Source organism: Aythya ferina (genome assembly GCF_964211825.1).
Source record: "Aythya ferina genome assembly, chromosome: 17".
In the NCBI taxonomy this organism is placed as follows: Eukaryota; Metazoa; Chordata; class Aves; order Anseriformes; family Anatidae; genus Aythya; species Aythya ferina.
Genome location: NC_140316.1, coordinates 8,393,482 through 8,415,657, shown reverse-complemented (window position 1 = coordinate 8,415,657; position 22,176 = coordinate 8,393,482). Strand labels below are relative to the sequence as shown.

The following is a 22,176-nucleotide window of genomic DNA, read 5'->3' as shown; positions in this document are numbered from 1 at the left end:
ATGCGGGGACAGTCGGCGGACACGCAAGGAGACGCAGTTGTGACGTCCGAGGCGGGCGGGCGGTGGGGGCTGTGGGCTCGGCTCACTGCCGGGACGTGTCCCCGGCATCCGCCACTTCACCTTCCCCCCCTCCCCCCCCGCTGCTTCCTCTGCTCACTATGATTTTTCCCCCAAAAAAAAATTCACCCTGGGCTGCCATGGCCCAGGAGATCTTCATTGTCCATACCACCCGCAGGGAGATGCTGGGGAAAACATTTTCTTGTCTTCGTAAAAAGAGCCTGTGTAAGCAGGTGAACCAACCGATACAAGGGTGGCTGTACCATGGCTGGGCATCATCCTGGGCACCCTCCCTGCAGGTCCAGCTTGGGGGACACAGTGCAGTAGAAATGGTTATTTGTCACAACCATTTCACCTCTGCACCGCTTACAGCTCATCTCACAGCCTTGGAGGCTTGTGGTGCGGGGTGGAGCAGCAGGGACTGTCCCCAGGAGACATCCCCAGAGCCCAGACATCCTGTCCCTACTCTCAGGCAGCATATCAGCTGGAACGAGGGTGCAGAGCACCATCTAGGAGAACACATGCAACTGTTAAGCACCTGGTAATCAACTATACACAGTTCTTCCTTGCACTTCAGCTCGCAGCCCTGCCTTCATCTCTAGCAAGTAGCTCTGGAGCAGATCTCAGGAGTTTCTGCAAGGCTTTTTGCCTTGAAAGATTTTCAGACCTTCACAGCTTAGTGATGCTGCTAGCAGGAATCCAACATGAGACTGAAATTGAACTTGATATGTGATGAGGAAATAAAAATCTGAATGAATCCCTTCCTCCCCTCTTACGCAGCACTAAAAATGTCAAGTGGCTATTCTGTTTGTGTCCAGGTCTCGATGGTTAAAGGAACTGCTTTATTATGCAGTAGCTCAGAGGTAGGGAAACGTGGGCAGAAAAGATTTTGTAGGAATATTTCTGCTTATTCACACTTGCTGTAAACACTTCCTCCAGGAGATTCTAGAAAGTAGGACACAGAAGGTGTTTGCATCCAGCCACTGCATTACTAGCTAGAACCAGAGCTAAACACAACTCAAGGCTTTACAAATCTGCACATAAGAAAAAACAATTAAAAACATCTGATCTTGAAAGTGCCATTCTGGGTTATAAACTTTGCGCACCTTGTAATGAAGTCTTTAAAATCCTTTTCTGTTTAAGTGTGATTGCTTTTTCTAAATGCAGTTTAGTAGACAATAGCCCAAGAGGGAAGTTTCTTCTACGCTGAAGGGTTTTTGCAGGCTGCATTAGGTGCTCTGATTATTCACAAAATCATAGGGGCCCCTTGCAAAAACAGCCTAGAGCTTAATCAACAGTTTGTTTAGAGCTGCATTTAGCAAAATCCAGTTTATTTTAAGCACAGATATGGGATCAGTGAGAGTCTTGCTGACTTCTGATAGATGCTCCAATGCAACAGAGAAGGCTCATACTTGCCACTACCACTTGTGAGGATGGGAAATCCCATCAGAGATGGGAACAAGAAGCTGCCCAGAGGTGAAAATACAACAGGTAGCAACTGGCAGACCAGGACAAAAATCAAGTGACTTGCATTGCAGAGGAACAGTGATAAGAGGTGTCCCATAAGTAGATCAGGCAAGAATTTCATTTTGAAGAGGTACAGGTTGGCCAAACAATTTTATTAGGTGGCTTCCTATAGAGGCTCAGTTCTGTGGCTGCAGAGATTTGCACCAGCTTTCTTTCAGACAGGAAAGTGTCTGAGTGGGGACTGCCAAGATCAGAAGCATGTGGGAACATTCCCATTAATGGTTCTCATCATCTCCTAATTACTCTTTCCTGGAAGGCTTTAATGTTGAAGCATGTAAAGAGCCTTTTTAAAAGCAAAAATTACTTGGATAGGTTCAGATGGGATATTATTCTACCAAGATTAGTACATCAATGCAGATGGGTAATAAATATAGAGCTATCACAGGAACTGTTGCGTATTTGGGAATAAGCGGGCACCTAAGGCATCCAGCTCTCCTGAATTTGCCCTTTAAATACTATTCACTGGTTTCACTTTGCATTTTATCTGACCTAAAAGATCTGTTGTTTTGTCCTCATTGCTTTCCCTTCTGTTGTTCTCCCACCTCAGTCTCTCTCCTCTCAAAAATGAGTTCAGACAAATTACCACCGTCCTCAGGCTGGTCGTTGTCTCTGCAGTCTTGTTCCTTGAGCTGATGTGAGACCATACTATTGCTCAGTTCCTTTGGGGTTAGCCTGGCTTCCACTTCCAGTACATCGAGAGGGAAAATTTAGCCTTGCTACTTCCCTTGCTCTCTACATCCTTCAAAGTCTGTTTCTGAATCCACTTCCAGACTTGGCACTGTTTTGTATAATGGAGATGTTCTTTTGGAAAGCTATTTCATTGGCAACTACTTAGCATAAGTTGTTCATGGTTATTTGTTAACAAAGCAGCATTGCAGCTGGTTGCCCACGCGCTCAGAGGAAGGAAAACCAAAGCCTTTTACAACTCAAGCAGAGACCAGCAGATTTGTTGCTCACATCAGGGCCCTGGGGCAAGTGCCAACCACAGGACTTGTTAGAGGAAAGGGACTACACATACAGAAGAGATGCACAGAGCCATTAGCTTTTGTCAGGTCAAGTGCTTCAGGACCAAGTAAACAGGTTTCAACAGAAGGGGGCCTTTGAGAAGTACTTAGCTTTCCCTTGTTACTTCACTTGATTAGCAGGTGCTTTGCATAGGTCTTTTTGTGACACCAAAAAAACCAATGCACTGAGACTAGGCAGCAGTTGTCAGGGTAAGCCTATGAAAAAGATCCTAACAAAGGAAAATTTCCTCTCCATTTCCATTGGCAAGCAGCCTGCACAAGAGTTTGAGCCATCTTCATCTTACAGAATGCAGATGAATTTTTTTATTATTTAATGTGTAGATTAGGAAATTGGGGAAGTATATCCCATAATGAAGTACACCACTCCAGGAAAAGGGTATTGGTGCAGACAATTACTTATAATTTAGGCTTTATTCCTCATATCCCCTTACGTATGGGGCAGTGCACATAAGCTGTAGGACAAGAATTAGTGTAGACATTAAGGAAAACGTTTAACTGTAAGTTAGCTGAGCAGAACAGAGTGCCCAGAGATACTACAAGGTCACCCATCAAAGGAGGCTTTTGGTAAGTGGCCAAGTAGTCACCATCAGACAGGGCTGGCCAGTTTTTGCCTCGGTATGAAAAGAACTGGGCAAAATTGAGCCTGAAAGAGGCCTTCTCTATCTTTTTTTTATCTGAGGTTTCTTTATCTTTTTTTAGAGAAAATTATCATGAGGTCAGGTCTTCCTGCTGTTTCTGAATATTGAAGAAAAAAGGCAGAGAAGCCCAAAGAAATACTCACAAGTAATAACTGAGCTCGAAGACTTTAGAACAGAGTTGCATTTTCCTTCCACACAAGCATAAAGCAATAGAGGGGTCAAAACAAATGCAAATTGGGAAGAATTCAGAGGTAGATTCCAACAATTTCTTGAACACAAAGTCAGGTATTGTGGGAGTTGCATATTCCAGCAGATTTATGTTTCTATGAAGCCAAATGAGAAAGCCTGAAATGATACTTTGCCAAAATCTACGATCTCCTCTGAACTATGTGATATTTTTCCAAATAACATCCATTGATCGGCTATGAAGACGCACAGAGATTTGCTAACTCAAATGATTTCTGTAGTTCTTGCCTCTAATCCAGAGAGATTTATTTCCCTAGACTTTACTGAATGTCGTATTTCACCTTGTGCACAAATTCTTCCTAAATGTTGTGCTTCTTTATTTCCCTCTCCACCTTAGCACCAGGGACCAGACTTCAATAACTAGTAAATATTCAAAGCTTTAAATGCTCAAGGCAAATGCTCATGGAATTGATGATTGCAGTGGTACCTCCTCTTCCTGGGGCCTTTCTGTCCTTGAAGCACTGGGGCTATGGATACTCTAGTCTCCACCAAAAGAAACCACACTGAGCTGCCCCATACTCCCCTCTGTCAAGGCAAGACAGACCAAAAAGCTGCTATTTAACCTGCTCAGGCTCATCAGGCTTGTTTTTGTGATATGGAAGAATGAGCTCACCCCAGAGAAAGGTGGAGGAGGATGATGCACACTTGGGAGCATCAGTTTTTCCTGCCAAAGGCAACTGCATGTCCCTGATGCTTTTAAGCTGAATAAACGCAGACACCTTGAGGCCTCACAGCCAGCACCTGACCTTTATGTAGAGTCCATGCTGGACACAGACCCCAAAGAAAGCAAATAGAGAATGGTTCCACATAAAAGCAGGGCTGGAAGTAAGCAGAAGTATTGCTCACGAGCTATTTTCTTGACTGACTGGAAAAGACACACTGAGCATCTGCTTTGACTACTTGGAACCCCTTGAAGGAAAAGCCAGGTGCCACTGCAGAAACATCTGAGATTGTGCAAATCAGTGGTTGCAATCTAAAAGAACTCCTCAAAACCCACCTACAGGGGATTAGCAGACTGATTTACTTGATTTAAAGAGGCCTCCTCCATTCCAGGCATTATCTGACCCAGCAGCTCAGAGCTACTTACTGAGATTAACTCTGGCACCACAAGACACAGTCCGTCAGCTGAGGGCTGCCTCTCAGTTGCTCCTTCCTTCCAAGGAAATCATTTGCATCAAGGCTTCAAAAACTTAGGAATTTCCTTTCCCCATCCTCCATCTCTCTCCATCAAAAGAAAGTATCAGACTAAAAAGGCCAAGTTGTGAAGGAAGGAGACAGGCAACACTTATCCCTTCATTACAGGTCACTGCCTTGCCTCACAGGAGGGGGAAGATTTACCCAGAGCAGGGCAGGGCCAGACCATGCAGCTTTAGTGCTCTAGGTCCCACGTGTTGGCCACCTCCATCAGTCTCTGCTCCTTCCCATGGCCAGGGAGCACATGGCTGATAAAATACTTCGCTGTGTGAGGCAGTCAATGCAGAAGCCTTTTCTAACAGCATGAGCTTGTTTGAATGAAGATATTAGGTCTCCTGCTTCCCTTAATCTCCCTAAGCAGATCTAATAAGCCACGCCAGGCCAGGGCAAATGGTCTAGTCTGACCAAAATGCCTGTTCAGACCCATGTAGCATCACACGTGCCGTTAACACCCACCCACAGCCAGCTGGCCTCTGTGCAACTGGGCTCACCCTAGGGACAGGGAAGGAGAAAACAGCTGGTTATGCTGGAAAACCATTGCCAGAGTGTACACACATCTATGCCTATATATACATGCACCCCACTTCCTCTCTTCCTTCCCCTCACATCACTCAGTGAACAAGACATTTGCATGAGACACCTGCTAGTATTTCAGGCACGTGAAGCGGATGGCTTTCATTAAGGCTGTGTCAGCACCGCAGACCGCAACCGCTTGCTTATACCTCCGGGCTGCTGATGCTGCAGAGCGCAGACAGATGGGCAGCCATCTCAGCACCACAACAGCCTCGTTCACCCCTTTGTGTGACAGCAGGTGAAGCCTCTGCTGCTGGAGAAGTTGGAAACCTCAGGGCCAAGTGGTGCTGCTTTAATATCACAGGGACATTTGGGGTTTCTGCAGCTGCACACCTCCCAGATTTACCACAGAAGAGGCAACACTTCAAAGGCACGCAAATAATTGCTTTTTGGTGCATTCCACCAGCATCATTAGGCAAATGTCCATAAATACCCTTCTCACATATCTTGTCTCACTGAGATTATGCTCGTCTCCCTGGCAACTGTCAGATGATGTATAATGCTAGCAGGGATTAGCCCCAATGAGCCTTATAACCCTCGTGTAAATTCCTGCTCTGTGAAGAGACCTGGCCAAACCACCTTCTTTCCAGGCAATGTTAAGGTGTTGCCATAAATAATATTACATCCAAGAACCTTTCAGTAAACTGAGTAAGGATGAAAGCTAATATGGGGCTTTTTAAGTGGTAGTATTTGCCTTGTACTCCAGACAAATAAGTTTGAGACGCGTGGATATACTTGGTGTCTTTCAGCTTGAAAAGTAAAGCTGTATTTTGAATCAGTGTTTAAGAGAAGGCTTGTGCTGAAAACTTGGGCTCTAATATCTTTATCTCCTTTGTCCCTGGATGCCAGTGGGGATCATGCTGGGAAATTCTAAATCCCCACAAGAGCTTAAACTTATGCTACTCATGCTACGCTTTTTTAACCTATTCATTTCTGAAAACTAATCTGGATTCAGGTCAATGTTTGAAATCCATGTGCCTACTGACACCAGTTGCATCAAGACTTCCTGCCCCAGCAAGCAGCTATGGCCTGCACCTTATGCCCCCACTCCTCAAGCAGACGTGACCAAAGCATCACACCAAAGAGGTACAACCTCACCACCACTGCTTTCTGCAAGCAGAGAGCATTTCTCTGAGTAACATACCACATTTGGGTCTAGTGAGGAAGTTGGTTGTCTCCAAATCCCCATTTGGACTGCCTGTACAGTCACAGCAGGCTTTTGCCATGCACGATGTCATGATGAGCCCCATCCCCACATAGGAAGATCAGAGTATCCCAGCTCAGGAAGCCAAGCAGCACCGCATTATAGATAAGCCTTTAGGGGCTGAGGTGTCCAAGCAATGACAAACAGCCTGTGGTGCACAAGTGACATGTTTAAACTACTTTTTTCTTCTTCAGTCCATTTGAGTCTTTATAATGTCCCAGCTTGGCAGCATCTGCTCTAATTCAACAGGACATAAAAAAACCTTTGAGCAGAGCCAAGGAAAGGAAGCTAAAAGAGGAAACATCACCCTCAGCAGCAAAATCAAAACCAGATACACTGCAGCCGAAATCACAGAATTTCTGTAATTAAATATACAAATCTCTGGCACGGTGCTGTGTTGATGCAATAGGTTGTGGTGGCTTTCTATTAGAGAGATCAGCTGGAGAGCTGGGGAAGGGCTCCAGGATTCAAGTCACAAAACAGCCAAGGCAAGGGGTGAGAGGGAAGCTGGTGTAGGAAAGGTAGTGGCAGGCAGAAGCAAATCTAAGGCTTGGCACAAGCTCATTAGCAATGATGCAACATGATTTGCTCGCAGGCTCTGTGGACCTGTTTGCTCCCCAGCCATCTGCCACCTCCAGCGCACAATCTCATCACATGAGAAACAGAGGGAAGAGGGTCAGTGGCCTAAAGCAGGTGGTTTTTAGCACAGAGAGGATTAAGTCTTTCTAACCTGCATACCTCTGCTCTGGCAGAAATTTTAAGCAACACCATTTTGGACACTCCCAAACACAGCAGGCACTCAGTAGATTTACAATCACTACCACAGGCTTCTGCATAAAGAAATGCAGCTGCAGCAGCAGAGTAAAAACTGCTGGCAGCTGAATACCATGATCTCCTGACACTGATCACATTATTCTTGCTTTCTAGCAGCAAGAGGAAGAGCAAGTTAATCATCTAGATGCAGTGGTGCTAGGAGAAATCCCATTTTAAAACCCTGCTGTAGTAGTGTAAGAACGGGAGCAGTAGATCAGCCTGCACTCAAGTGCAGGATAATCAGCACGTGCTCCTGCAAGGCAGCCCTCACTGTCCTTTGAAGAGGGAGCCATTAAAGAACGTAACTGGAAATCAAAGCAGCCTCAGATAGAGTATGAGCACACTCAAACAGGACTTTCAAAATGAAACCCACTCCCAGCAACTTGTCAGGGAGACTTTGAAGGCAACGAACAGCCATTGCCACACCAGTTTTGTTGCATTTTACTTGGTGTAATTTAGCTGGTGTCCTGTTACCGATTTAGGGACAGAAAGCACGTATATGGCATACATAATGCTCTCAGCAGCTCTGATATATGCTTAAAAGCACCAGAGCCAAAACCAACAGCATGCCCCTATTTCCCACAGGACATCCCTAGGTCTTTTCCCACTCCACCTCTCTGAGCCACATCACCAAGGGTGAAATGCAGGGTCTTTGAAGGAGGGGAAGGCACGCCCCTTGCTCTGCTCATGCCGGCATTGCCAAGGATGCTACTGCTTTGCAAAAGCAAAGCCTCAGCCATCAAAACCTCAGCCACCAGGAGAAAGCATCCTTTCAGTATCAGACACATAGGAAAGGCTGCTAATTCTCACAGCATCTGTCAGTGCAGCATTTCCAATCTAAGGCCTTGTGCCATGCCTACAAATCTCCCCAGCTCACCATCAGCAGCCTCACAGCTCAGCTGCATGGAAACCCAGGCTGTGGGTCCACCCTGATCCCCATGTCCACCTGGCACCTGCTGCACGCCCCAGCCCAGGCTCACTGCTGCTGCACAGGGTCTGTTGTCAGAAGTCAGAAACCTCAGTGCTAAAAAACACAGTGGGAGTGATTTCCTCTAAGCAGCAGCTCAGACTGCCGGGGAATGGACTGTTGATTCAATGAAGCCTGACCTACATTTGATAAACTTTGGTGATAGGTGCAAGTCTAAGTAGAGTATGTGTGCCAAATTGGAGGCCCACAGCCAAACATAGAACCTTTGTCTGTGGTGTTTCCAGTGGACTCCAGGTCACACACAGTTACTCTAACACAGCTGTTGTGATGTTGCTACAGTGGCTTTTCCTCTTCTGACAGCATTTCACCTCTGTTCAATCAGAAAAGATAACTGAATACATGAATTGTTTGGGACTGAGCTGGCATCCCCACACAGGTGCCTCTGTGCTTTACTCCTTAAATGATATTCACAGATGCACCAAAGCCTGGGACTCATGCAGAGAGGGGCTCTTTCCAGTCACTCATAATGCATTCCCCTGCATGCATATGATTTGGCAGAGCACAGTGTATTTTATATGCCATCCTGCAGCATGTGCTGCACCCGCCTTGTTTTTCAGCTAAGTTTGCTGTCTGCATCTACTTGCTTTTTTTTTTTTCCCTCCACCAAGCACAGCTTTTCGTAGGACTTAAAGTACCAAAATGCCAGCGAGTTTGCCAAAAGCTGTTATTTAAAGAAACCCATGCAAAAACTTTTTAAAAACTAGATAGTGGGAGGACAAGGCTCCAAGAAGAGATCCATGTTCTTGTTTCTGGACTCCCACATTGTAGAGAGGCTCTGGCCATAGCAGCACCCATGGAATGCCTTCAGGGGAGCACCTCACCCACTAGGCTGACATGTGAGAGAAGACCTGGCCGCTTACAGAAATACTCAGCGGATTCCCAGAAGCTGGGTTACAGGTGCTATTCAGAAAACTTTCATCCTAGACTTGGAATACACCTGCTGGGGTTTTATTTAGCATTTTTGGCTTGTGGTAGAAGTCACTACTACATATTGCTATCAAGGTGCTCTGAAGGCTAAGTCCTTGCCCTGAGGAGCTACGACAAAGACCTAATCCCCTCAGCACTTACATCTGTGGCACTGCACAAAAAGGTAAACAAGTACTTCTGTGTTCAAGCATCTGCTGCACTGAGTCATAAGCTGTTTCCACATTAGTGGAAACGAAGCAAAGCTGGGCTGAGAGGAGAGACAAGTGTGCATGTACTTATTACATATTGTAATGCATAAAGTGTAGATCTGCATTCTACATCGGCAGATCAGAGTGCTCAGATGTTATTACTAACACATTGTAATTATCTTTTGTCAGTGATCACCAAAAGCAAGGTCTGCCGTGTGTTAGAAGTCTGCTCCAAAGACCTTATACTCTAAAAAGATCTTTTTATGCTGCCAGCAAGGGAGAACAACTCAGAAATAGCTGAAGGCTGCTGAAGTACAGGAAAAGAAGTATTGCCAAGTTAAATGGTATCTCTAGATGCTTTTTGTCTGCAGGTATCCAGCCCAATTCAGTTGTGTTTAAAGTGACAGATCAAATACTATCTGATCAAGAAATATTTCCTAAGTAAAAGCTTACCTAACAGCTCCAGAACTAGCTTTGAGAAAGTAGATTTGGACCTTTTTATTTAAGCATTGCAATTGTGACATTTTTCTTTTTGATACTTTGTGACAGACTTGCTCTTTTTTTTGTCCCTCTCCTTTCATTTATGACCCTACTGTACCTAGCAGTGATTAAAACATCTCCTAGTGAAGGAAAAGCTTTATTGAAACTAATAGTTTGTAGCTGGAGCTTCCATCCTAGCCAATATTCATTATAGTTTGTGGGTGTCCTTATTTTTCTACAGAAACTACAGGTTTTACTGCATCATCTGTAATAAATAAGCCTTCTGCACAGAGTAACATATCTTGCTTTAGTCAAGCCAAACAGAAAAGACCTATTAACGCTCCTTCCTTTGGGTTTTGAAATAAATTGGACAAGTTGTCAAAGAAGTGAGCAAACACATTGAGTACCGCTTTTCAGAAACTGACTGATGGAAGTTATTGGGAGTCAAATACGACAGGAATTTCAAAGCTGATAAAACATCTCCCAGGTCAATCTATCAAAGTTTGAATGCACACCTATGCTTCAGAAAATGCTTTCTTCCTGTCTCAAGGCTTCCTAATAGAAGTTAATGGGTTTTAATCTAACTCCTTGATTATTTTAATTTTTTTTTTGGCATCCACCAATTTCACAGGAATGGGAATAGACACCAGTATTTTCATGCAGTCAGACATGTCTGCAAGTGCAAGTTTGAGCATCAGGTTTAAACACACTGGAAAGCTTTTAGTTTGCATATTACTACTAAATCCTTAAGGAGTAGGTCCTAAACTTAACAGGTTATATAGGTGAAGATTTCAAAAGCTGGTGAGGATTCCCTTCCTGACTTTTACTGCCATCATATATTAGATATCCTTAACAGAACTCAGTTCGTTTTCTTTGAAATGAAGGAGATGTCAGAGCACTTAAGCTTCTTGCAGTCTCTTACTCTGGCTTTAATTATTGTCTTGCTTCCAGGCACAGATATGCGAGTTTGAACACCTCTGGGTTTAAAAAGTCTTAGACTAAAACAATTTCATAAGAAGTAAAATTCAAGAATGGAGATTTGCTATCATGACTTCTGGCTACCAGGGAAGACAGCAAAGCCCCTTGAGAGCAGCACTATATATTGCACTTCTTTGCCTCAGCCATCATAAGTGTCCATTTTATTCTAGGAGGTTTTAATGACTGAAGTATTTATGCTTCCAGTTCATCAACTACTTCCAAATTAATTATGCATTTTATATTTCATTAGACTATCACCTGACCCATACTTATGGCTCACTAGGAATTTACTGGAAGAAATATTTTTTGTCCTTTAGCTTGAGTAGAAAAGTCACATTAAGCTCAAACACTCAAAACCCACATCCAACGTAACAGAGCCAAAATGCTGCACTGTGATAAAATATGGCTTTTGTCAGGGAAAAATAACCTATTCATGGAAACTAAGTATTAGAAATGCATTAGAATTTACCTGGCAGAGCAGACAACTCAATTTATTGATGTTAAACACAGGCCATCCCACATTCAAACAGCTCCAGTTTCCTCTGCTACATCAAGGCAAGACTTCAGAAACTGGGGTCTCACACATCAGTGGTGTGGATTTTTTTTTTGGGGGGGGGCTTTTCTAAACTGAGTGCCCCAAACCCCACTGCAATACACTGGCTCCAAGCTATGCTCCGCTGAAATTAATGCAACAGTTCCCCTCAGCTCTGCTGTAGGGTCATGGACTTGATTTAAGCTGTAAGCCTTTCTGCCTCCAGTTGCAAATACATGCAACAAATACTTCAGTCAAGGTCATGTGCAGCATCTCTTCAGAACTAGAAGAGCCTGCCGGTACTACTCCATTCCTTCTCAACAACCAGGAGCCGAGCAGCTGCCAACGAGCCCTGCATTCAGCTCCCCACTCTGAGCCCACTGACAGACACCAGCCCTGGGAGCCCCTGTGTGGGGCTGTCTCATCTCCCACTCTTCTGGAAGCAGCATTTGCATACAGAGAACAAGAGCCACACCGGGTGCACTGCTTAGCATTGCGTGTCCTCCAGGCACACTTTGTCCTCTGAGCTATCTCCAGTGCTAATTTATTACAGCGTTCAAAGCAGCGGGCCTCCGGCAGTCCCTCCCACAGGAAGCTGGCTGACTCATTTTTCCACACACTGTATTTTTCTCTCCACAAGAGCCAAATGCTTAGGTCAAGAATAAACCACAAAAAAAGGGAGGCTCTTGTTTAAGCACCTCCTAAAACACGTTCACAATCCACATCCACTTGTGAAGCTATTTCTTCCAAACAATGAACATACACATTACACCTTGCCAGAGTTGCCCCCTCCCCACCCCCATATGGCACACAACTGTCTTTGTTTTTGCTGCAAGCAGCTGTTCCTAATCCTGTAAGATGCTTTAGCCTAAGCTAGTGGTTGTTGACTTCAGCCAAACAGGTATCTTAGTACTCACTGACAAAGAAGATGAAGACCACCGTTTTGTATTCATTCCCTTGAGCTCTTTTCCAAACAAACCCACATATATTCACTTTATAAACTAGTTGTATCAAGTAGTCTTCCAGGAAAGTTAAGAAGAATGGCATTGCCAGAAAACCATTGACTGTCCACTCTTCTGTACTTGGTGATGCAGTAAGAATTCACTATCCCTATTAAAAGGATTTTTCAAGGACACTTGGAAAGAAAAGGAAAAAAAAGGCAGTACCTTATCATGTCGGGGCATTAACAGCAGTTATCTCCAGCAGCACTTCCAGCTCTCCAGCCTCAAGAAACATGGGAAGCAACCAAAGCCAGACAACATGAGCACTTTTCCCCTCAGAACAGGCAATCCAACTTCAGGCTGAACAGAATCACATTTTCTGGAGGTTTTTACCAAAGAACTAAACATCTGTGCTCTCACAACACTTCCCTATCTCAAAGGGCAGGTACAAGCCTAACCCCACAGAGAAAAAAGTACCAGCTGTGCCCTGTTCTCTCTTATAGCCAGCTCCCCCACTGGCCTCTGCCTCTCAGGTGTGAAGCATCTTAGCTGATGATGCGTTAACCCATTGCCATCCACTGCATCACTGGGATGTGCTGCAAGGAAACCACTCACGCTCTGGGTTTGTTTAGTTTAAAACTCAGGTAAATAGGAGTGATGTTAAAGGACAAGTTGAGCAATTAACTGTTTGTCCTATAGAAGGGAAAAAATGAAGAGAGGACAGATCTGGAGCAAAGACTTTTCATTTTCTTGCAAGCAATAAAGTATCTTATTTCTAAAACACCATGGCTGTATAAGAAGTGCAGATTTGAGTATGGGATGCCACTGCTCTCCTTTGTCTCACAAAGGCCTCTCAAAGTAGGTTTAATGCCACAGCTAAGAGACATTTCCTAACAGTAATGTCTCCTAAGCTTGATGCTTATAAGAGCAATTTCAGTGCTTTGTCTCGGTTACCAGGCTCCTTGATTTGGCAATTACAAACCCTCATCCTTTAGGTCTTTGATTCCCTTCTTTCTTGATAGGTCAATTTTGTACTAAAAAAATGCTTTCTTCTTTAATCCATCCATTCTGTTGTCAGTATAGGACCGCTCAATCACTCTAGTGGGCCTGTGCCCTACAACATCAGTCTGTTAAGGGAAGGCGCATCAACCTGTATGGCCGTAACAGATGAGGTCAGGCAGACTGCCACATAGTCAAACCCTTCTGTCTAAGCAGATATGGATTTATTGGCTCCCCTGAATAAGGAGAAGGAATAACCAGGAGGAGACCCTCAATGGCATAAAGACCATTGCAGATAGCTGGGCATGAGGGCATATGGTATGAAGGTGTCAAGTGCCAGATATGCAGTAGTTTGCCTGAATTGCACTGAAAAAGGTAATAGAGAGTGCACCACATTCTGTACACAGTTTCACATAGACGTATGATTTCAGTGCCAGGACCCAGTGAGGACAATGCAGACTGGATGCTGTATGCCCCTACCACGGCCAGCTCACAGATCTTACCTATGTGAAGGAACTGAGGGTCAGAAACAAGATCACTGGGGAGTGGGCTGATGGGTGCAGCGGCAAGTTACAGAGGTGGTTCCTGAGTAAAAGGAAATCTGTGTTAGAAAGTAAATCATACGTGCAATACGTAAGCAGATATACTCACTTTGGTTACTAGTATCAAATCCACCTGCTAGACTGCTTATAGCTTGTGGGTATATAATAGATATATATATTACATACTGATACCCTAGCACTTTCACAGTGTAAAAAAAACAGATTTTCTAAAAAGGATAGCATGGGATCAATGCAAACAACCTGTGTTGGATGTTTACAAACAAAATATTTTGGAAGTGTTGCCAGTTTCCTAAATTCTCATTTTCCCATGTAACTTGTCTGTGTGGTAACAGCTCTCACACCAGGACCAAGCTACTACAGACTTTGTGTGGTTGAATTCCCCAAACTTGGACAGTAGCAGAGCAACGGACGAGGCAGGGAGAGGAGGATTCAGTCCCACCATGTCATTTTTCAGAGATGGGGACAATGCTGGCCCTGGTCATGATGAGCATCGCTCCCCAGATCCAAATGGCCTGCTCTGTACTGGGGAGCAGCGGGAAGAGGTCCTCCAGAGAAAGCTTAGCCATGTCTTCCCATGTGCAAAGTGTGTAACTGCAGATTACTGATAAAGCTAATAAAGTTGATAGCTGATAAAGCTAATTGTGTGCCTGTGGTGGGTTCACCTTGGCCCTGCCAGCTGTTCTCTCACTCCACCACCTCCACAGGACAGGGGGGAGAAAATAAGATGAAAAAGTTTGTGGATTGAGACAGAGACAGAGACAAGGAGATCACTTACCAATTACTGCCACAGGCAAAACACACTGAACTTGGGGAAAATTAATTTAATTTATTGCCGATTAAAATAGATTTGGATTGTGAGAAACAAAGACAAAATTAAAGCAATAATGCTCCCTCCGCCCTCATCTCCCATGACTCAGCTTCACTCCCTCATTCCCACCTCCTCTCCCTCCCTTCCCTGAGCCACGCAGGTGGATGGGGAACAGGGGTTGTGGTCAATCCTTAATGGTTCCTCTCTGACACTTTCTCCTCACACATTTCCCCTGCAGCATGCATCCTTCCCATGGGCTGCAGTGTCTCAGGACAAACCTGCTCCGCTGTGGACTCCTCCATGGGTGGCAGGGGAATCTTGGCCACAACACCTGCAGCACCATCTACCATCTCCTCCTTTTCCTTCTCCTCTTCCTCTTCCTCCTCTCTTCTCACCTCAGTGCTCTCAGGGCTGATACTCACATTTTTTTCCTCACTGCCAGGCAGCCTTTTGCCCTCTCTTACCAGAATTTCCCTGAAGCACCACCAGCTTGCTGAGGTGCTCAGCTGAGCCCTGAGGGGAGGCTGCTGTGGAACCTTCTGGAACCAGCGGCCTGGCTTCTCCTCACAGCTGCCCCTGCAGCCCTGCTGCCAGCTCCTCAGCACAGATGCCTCCTAAAATCTACCCCTCACCTCCATGAAACACATACTTAAGAATTGTCATTACAATCCACTCTCATCATGCAACCTTCACAACATTCTCTTATGTCATCAGCCACAGAAACGTTTCCCCACACCAAAATCAGCACAGCATGGCAAAGGTGGGCAATGTACACACTCCATGCAGGTCCACCCCTCCTCCATCCACCACCTTACAGCAACAAAAAGAAAATCCCCACTATTTTCCCTGTCCCTGGCTATGCCCAGTCCAAGCTTTGTCCGTCTCCCAGTCACTGCCTTTATCTTGAATTCCTTGTCTGGTAAGTGATCTCCTCGACTGGTAAGTGATCTCCCTGTCTTCATCATAACCCACAGGCTTTTTCACCTTTTTTTCTCCCCCATCCTGTGGAGGATGAGTGAGAGAACAGCTGTGTGGGTGTCTGGTCAAGCCACCACAGCAGCATTGCCCTGACGGGGCTGTTGTGAACGTCGCAGGGGCCATCCCTCAGGGAGTCCCTCCGTGCACATCAGTCAGCAAGTGCAAACCAGAGCCCTCAAAAGGTGATGAATAACGAGTGCTGTGTGGTCGCTGTCACGTAAGCAGTTTCCTGGATAGAATAATGCTTCGAATAACAATTTAAATTTGACCTGAATTTAAAGCTTCAGTAAATATCTCTTAAAGATGCCCAGACTGGGCAACCTCAAGGTATGCAAAATATAGATGGCTGTTTATGGTGTGCCAGGAGCTGGACAACAGCCATGGCCTCACCACTTCCTTGGCATTGGTCAGTTAGCTCAGAAAATCAGGCTTCCCACTGCTGCTGGCGGGCACCAGGGTGCTGCCTGTGGTGGTGGGAGAGCAACCCCAACCCTCCCGGGCCTCCCTTAGCAGCCAGATTAATGGTCTTTATTATTATTATTACTCTAAAGCAAGATGTTTGTAATTTTCTCCTTTGCTTGCTTTTCAGTAGCCAAATATATTTTCCTCCATGTGAAGAGCTGGGAATCCAGGAACCTGGAGCCAGAGTAGGCAGCGATTAGTGACTGGAAGTGTTAATGGTACCACAGTGGGAACGGGGAGTCCCTTGAACTGAGCTATTAGCAAATTAATAAAAGGGGTAACACGCTCTCCTGAGTGTTACAAATTTAGCACTAATTAGGGTTTCTTTTCCTTAGCTATTTTAGGCAAGTAAATCTTCAATATCCTTTGTTAAATTTGAATCATCTTGTTTGTAGAAGTAAATCATATGGCAGCACTGGTTTCTTTACCCAGCTACAGTCCATTAGACTTTTTGCATTCTCTTTTTCTTTCTGACATGACTTATAGCTGGGTATTTTGTATGCAGTTAGAATTCTTTAGCAAATCTTCCTCCAAAAGAGGGTTTTCTTTTCATGAAACTAACCTGCAGGCCATTCATTTCTCACAGTCCATCCCAAATGTTACAAAGCACCCCTGTTGACAGGAGCTTCAGTGCTCCAGTTTACTTACATTTATTTTATTTATTTGTCATATATTCCAGATGTTAAACCCCATGGAGTTATTGTAACCAGTACCCATTTTCCTGCCAAATATGTACACGGTTTCATGTGTTTTAGCACTCTAGAATTAATAAGGAGAGAAACTTACCAGCCTTGCAATGAAAAGAAGTCCCTAATTAGAGCAGAGACCAAAATGTCCTGCTCTTCCTTTCGTCCTGCATTGCCCAAATCTCATCTAAACCTTGCCTGAAGTCCAGAAAACAAATCTCACAGTTGATTGAATATATCTAATTGTGAATTGATGTCTATGCTTTTGCAGATATGTTTCAAACACTGCCTGGTGGCTGTGTTGGCTAATTTTCCTATACCCAGGAAATTAATTCTTTCTTAACTACAGAGAAAAGCTACGATATTGGGTGATATAAGTCTGCCCTTCCAAAATGAATTTTACTTCACTCTAACAAAATCAATGTATTACTAAATGGTTGATGTAACCACAAAAAGGTTCTAACTTTTAATGTTTAGGAAAACACTGATGGGGAAGAGAAAGCACTACAGTTTGTATAATAAGAGCAAAGCCAGACTGGCTGAGGCAGAATAAATCCACTTCAGTTTAGCAGACATGAAAGTCATAGCTTATTTGAGCAATGAATGGAAAATGTAGATAGAAGGTTACATCCTCTGATGATATAAAATAAAAGAGCATGTTTGAAATAATCAGTAGCAGGCTCATGGTTTAAAATGCATGTGAATGTATGCACACACCTACAGAGGTGTGAGAACAAAGCAGAGACCACATAAAAATATATCAGAAAACCTGCAGAATATCGTACACTGTCAAAGTGGCTATCTATGTAATATTCAAATTTACATGAAAATCTAGACTTTATAATCAATTAGAAGGGGTAATTTGACAGCAGTATTAATAACCTCTGAAACAAATGTAGCATGAAAACTCTACAGCACTAACTGTAGCTCAGCTCAGAAGACTTTTTCTTTCATACAAAAACTTGTATCTTTGAAAAAGGTGAGACTAAATGCATCAGCTATTTCCCTGCCTAGAGAAACAAACAAACAAACAAACAAAAAAAAAAAAAAAAAGAGGATTTTTCCTCATTCTCCTGTGAAGGGAAACACATGATGCAGTCATTTCTGTTTATTTCTGTTAAACTATGGTCAGGGATAGTTTTCTGCACTCCATGAGGCTAAAGAAAATGTTATTTTTACTTTCTCTACTGCAATAAATAGGATGTGAACAATGTAGGTTGAGATGACACTGTGACATGCTGTCTGCATTAGGGCCCTAGACACTAGCAGTGAGTTCTTTCTTCCCTCCAGGTGGGCTAAAACTGCAGGAATAAGATGTGTGAGTGTGTAAGCTGAACAGCAAATCATTCCAGATGATGATTTAAAGCTGGAGAATAGAAACCTTACAGTCCTGCAAGCAGCGCGGTACCAGAAAGGACCTTTGAGGTCAATTCATTTCCTTTCTGTCATAGGCAGTCCTCTGGAAGAAACTGCGTGATAAAGTGATCCAGCTCCATCACAAAATTCATTTTTGCTACCATTCCTCCTACTGTGATGGTGCAGAAGGAGGAATCCTACTGCAACGCCTTGGAAACTTAGAAACGTTCCCATTCCCAGCCTCAATATACTCTTACACAGTTTATTCACATCAGTTCTGTCAAAACTGTGCTTCTGCTTAAATAGCACTTCTCCCTTCTGTGTGCTAATCCACGATATATTTATAGGGAGCCCACACTCAGCAGTCATTGCATGAGATAAAACAAGCCAGCCTCTTTTAGACTCCTTTCATATAACAGATTTTCCATGATCACCCTTTCAGCCCTTCTGATCTGAGCACAGGGACCAGAACTAGCAACAGCAGCTGTATGTTGTCTTACTAGAGATTTTTGCAATGCCTTTACATCCCCTTGTTTCTTACTGCTGTGTTGTATGTTTGTATTGTCTGTACATAGAATTGTTCTAGCATATAAATTGTGTTATACAATTAACCATCAAATACTGGTGTGTCATCCGGTACCACTTGTGCTCCTTGGGAGTGTGGTCAGCATCTTGCAGGCAAAATCCTTTGGTGCTTTTCATCTGGTGCTTTTTCATTCCTGATAGCTCCTGCAGCGTATTTCAGCATGAAGATGTTTCAGCAGTCTCTACAAATGCAAGTGAATCATTCACAGAAAGCACAATCCATCCATCTTCTTTAGTGTCACCAATTAATAGCAGTTCAGGATGCCTTGAGATCCATAGCTGCTTAAGAGAAGAAAAATAACCACCCCCTCCCTATAGAGCTGTGCTGTCACTGTGTTTTGTGTGCTCTGCCTGTGCAAAGAATCTTTATTTAATAAATAAATGGGGGAGGCAGAGGGAATACTCAAAAGCCTCTGTTGTGAGGCTTTAAAGAAGGTGAAAATACTGGTTATGCTGACATAGGATAGGAAGGAAACTGAAAATCAATTGGTAGACGAGATTTTTTCTTATTATAAGAAACTCTTGTTCCAGCAGCCAGTGGTCAGAACCTGGCTGATTTCTGCAGCCATGTTTCTGTCTCCTGCTGCCCCTGCAAAGATTGTGTTGGGGTAGCCACAGTTTCTCTACCTGATGGAGGCGGAACAGCCTTTTGTCTCTTGCTTCTGATTTGGATTAATTTGCTGCAGGCTGCAGAAATTAAGGGACCATTTTTAAAAGGGATAGTGTCATCTGTATAGGCAGCTCAGGCTGGATCTGTGTTCATTCCTTAAGTCAGGAGCTGTTGGAACAAAGTCATTGCACCCTTTGGTAGAGCTGCTGCCTTGGGCTCCCTGTCAGCCTGGACCCACATTTGATGGACATCAGATAGACTCCCAAACCTGCCAACAACTGCTGACCCCGCTGGGGGTTTTCTCTCCTTGCCCCCATCTCTCCCTCCCATCTTACATCCCTGTTTGAGGCATGGGGCCACTGGTGGCATTCACCATTGGACATACAGTTCTGCCTGTGCCCTGAGCAGGATGGCAGTGCCACATCTTGAGGGGGATTAATTCACTTCCAGCTAATCTGCCAGGGGGGAAGTCTGTGCCTAAGTGTAATGGAACCTGGTGGAGGCTAATTAAACAGAGAACCATCCATTTCTGCTATCTCATTAGGGATTTGTCATAAAAACCTTATGTTCTCCTACAAACCTAAACAAGTGTGTTTGCTGTATAAAAATCAGCAGTGAAACTGTCCAGAGGGTAGTTAAATGTCTAAGCTGTCATTTATACAGCCTGTCTGCAGCCTGGATCCTGTAGGTAAGGAATGGCCTTTCCGCTGTCCTCAAACCACCCCACATAACTGGGGCATCCCTCCTTCAAAATGGGAAAGAGGGCCAAGCCCAGCGAAGCCACACTGACAGTCATCTGGAGTGGATGCTTCTCTGTCTGGCCCTGCCAGGAGCCAGGAATCAGAGGCAAAGGGCACTTGTTTTAAAGCTGCACCAAAGATGTTCAGAGGTTTAGAGGTAAATCCAACAGCGGTGTTTTCTGGGGTCTGTGGAGATTGGCTCCCTCACTGCCTTTGTGAGCGGCCTGCTCGCCTCCTCAGCCCCAGCTGGGCTACTGCTCATGAAGAAAACTAAATTCCCTGTGAGGCACAGGAGTCATCATGTTATTTTACAGCAGGAGGAAGTTATGGGCTGTGTCCCTGTGCCAGTCCTGTAGGAAAACTACATGGTCTAAGTGGCTGCTCTCCTCAGCCTCTGTTCAGGATGAGCTTTTTCCTGGTCCAAACTCTACAGGCCTCAGAGTTTCTGCCAAAACCAGGGGTTGTGCAGAAGTCATATGGGGGCAGGTCTGCAGACTTTCCCCTGTGCAGGAGGAGCTAACTGCCATGGGACAACCCCCAGGGTAATGCCAGCTGGTTTCTCCTTGCAGGCATCCGAGGTGGAGCGGCAGCTCTCCCTGCAGGTCCACACCCTTCGGGAGGACTTTCGGGAGAAGAACTCCTCCAGCAGCCAACACATCGTGCGGCTTGAGAGCCTCCAGGCTGAGGTGAGTAACTCATGCTCAGCCTCTCCACTTTGAAAGGCAGCCAGGGCTGCTCCAACCCATATAACAAACCACTCGGAACTGGGTAAACAAACCCAGTTGCTTGGGGTGAGCAAGCAGGTTGGTAGCTGTGGTGCAGAAGACTCCCCCGGTACGGACTTTTGGTGCAACACAGAGCTGGCCAGGTTGGCAAGGGCCAGCTTGTACTGCTGTCTCAGGCACAAGCACACCTGCAAATGAACAGATGGGAAGGATCTTCCAGGATCTTAACCATAGAGTTAAGTCTTCTGGGGCTGCTGTCTGTATCAGCTTAAACTCTGGGGCATGGTGGGAAGGTCTGCAAGGTTGTTCTTCTGTTATTCCTCATGCTTGCAAAGAAAGCAGCAATCCTCTCCTGCCTCTCAGTCATGCATGCGTGAAAGCAAGGAGCCCCTGCCTGTTTAGCTCTGGTACATTAGCAGGGATGATATTGTCTTCCTTTTTCTTTCCTTCCCTGATGGGACTCACTGGAGCTAGTGGGGCAGATGTTCAACTCTACCACCCTGCCGCTTTTTTATTTTTAAGCTATCAGGAAGAGCTTTTCCTAAAATCTCTCAATTTCTTCTTCTCTCCTGCTCCCACCTGCTCCCTGCTGGTCCCTCGCCTTCTCTTCCCCTCCCCTTGGTGTGGAGCAGCAGGTCCTTGAAGTAAGTATGGAGGCTTGGAGGGGGGCTGCCCGCGCGTGCATCCCCATCACCATGCATGCCTGTCACCGTGTATGCCTCCCCTCACCTTCTTCCTGTCTCTTGCTTTCCAAATCCCTCTCCCCTGTTCCTATGGCCCAGGGCCCTCAGCAGAGCAACAGTTTTCTGTTACGCAGTCATTCACAGGGTGTTCATTACCGGCTTGGATACCAAATACTTACTCTCAGTACAATCTCTGTATTATACCTCTTATTTTTCTTGCACCCCTTTTCTCCAACCCACACAAATCATGATGGTGGTGGGAAGAGATATTTCAGAAACCATTAGTCACCTAAAAGCAGCTTTCTAATACCTACAGCAGCCTTTACCCTGCAGAAATAGCAAGGTCACACACTTTGCTAATATTTCTTCATGCAACCAAACATTTCCATCAACCTGGAAAGCAACGAAAAGACAGGGTCCCGTAGAGGCCAAGAAAGCGGTAGGAATTTGCTGAATTAGTCTATGGCCCATGTTGAAAGGAGTTGAAAGGAGACCATAGGGAATATTTACGGTTGTACTGAAGTGGTGAATGGCATACATAGTCCCCAAAGGTCCTGTGTGCACAAATATGGGAAAACATTCCTTTTTCTTCATTAAACAAGAAGTGACCTTGGCTAATGCTGATTCATCCTGTGCACTGTTCCCAGCTAAGTGAATCACAGAGGTTTTG

At 44.8% G+C, this 22,176-nt stretch overlaps 1 protein-coding gene across 2 annotated transcripts in view; it reads left to right on the top strand.

The window, feature by feature from the left end:
- Positions 1-22,176, top strand: part of BICDL1 (BICD family like cargo adaptor 1) — a 54,061-nt gene that overhangs the window by 11,609 nt on the left and 20,276 nt on the right. For both annotated transcript variants that reach the window (XR_014698712.1, XM_084538706.1), the window contains exon 3: positions 20,668-20,784. Coding sequence is in view for 1 of the 2 variants with exons in the window: in XM_084538706.1 (XP_084394832.1) it covers positions 20,668-20,784 (117 nt within the window). In the remaining variant the exon portion in view is untranslated. The remainder of the gene's footprint in view (positions 1-20,667; positions 20,785-22,176) is intronic.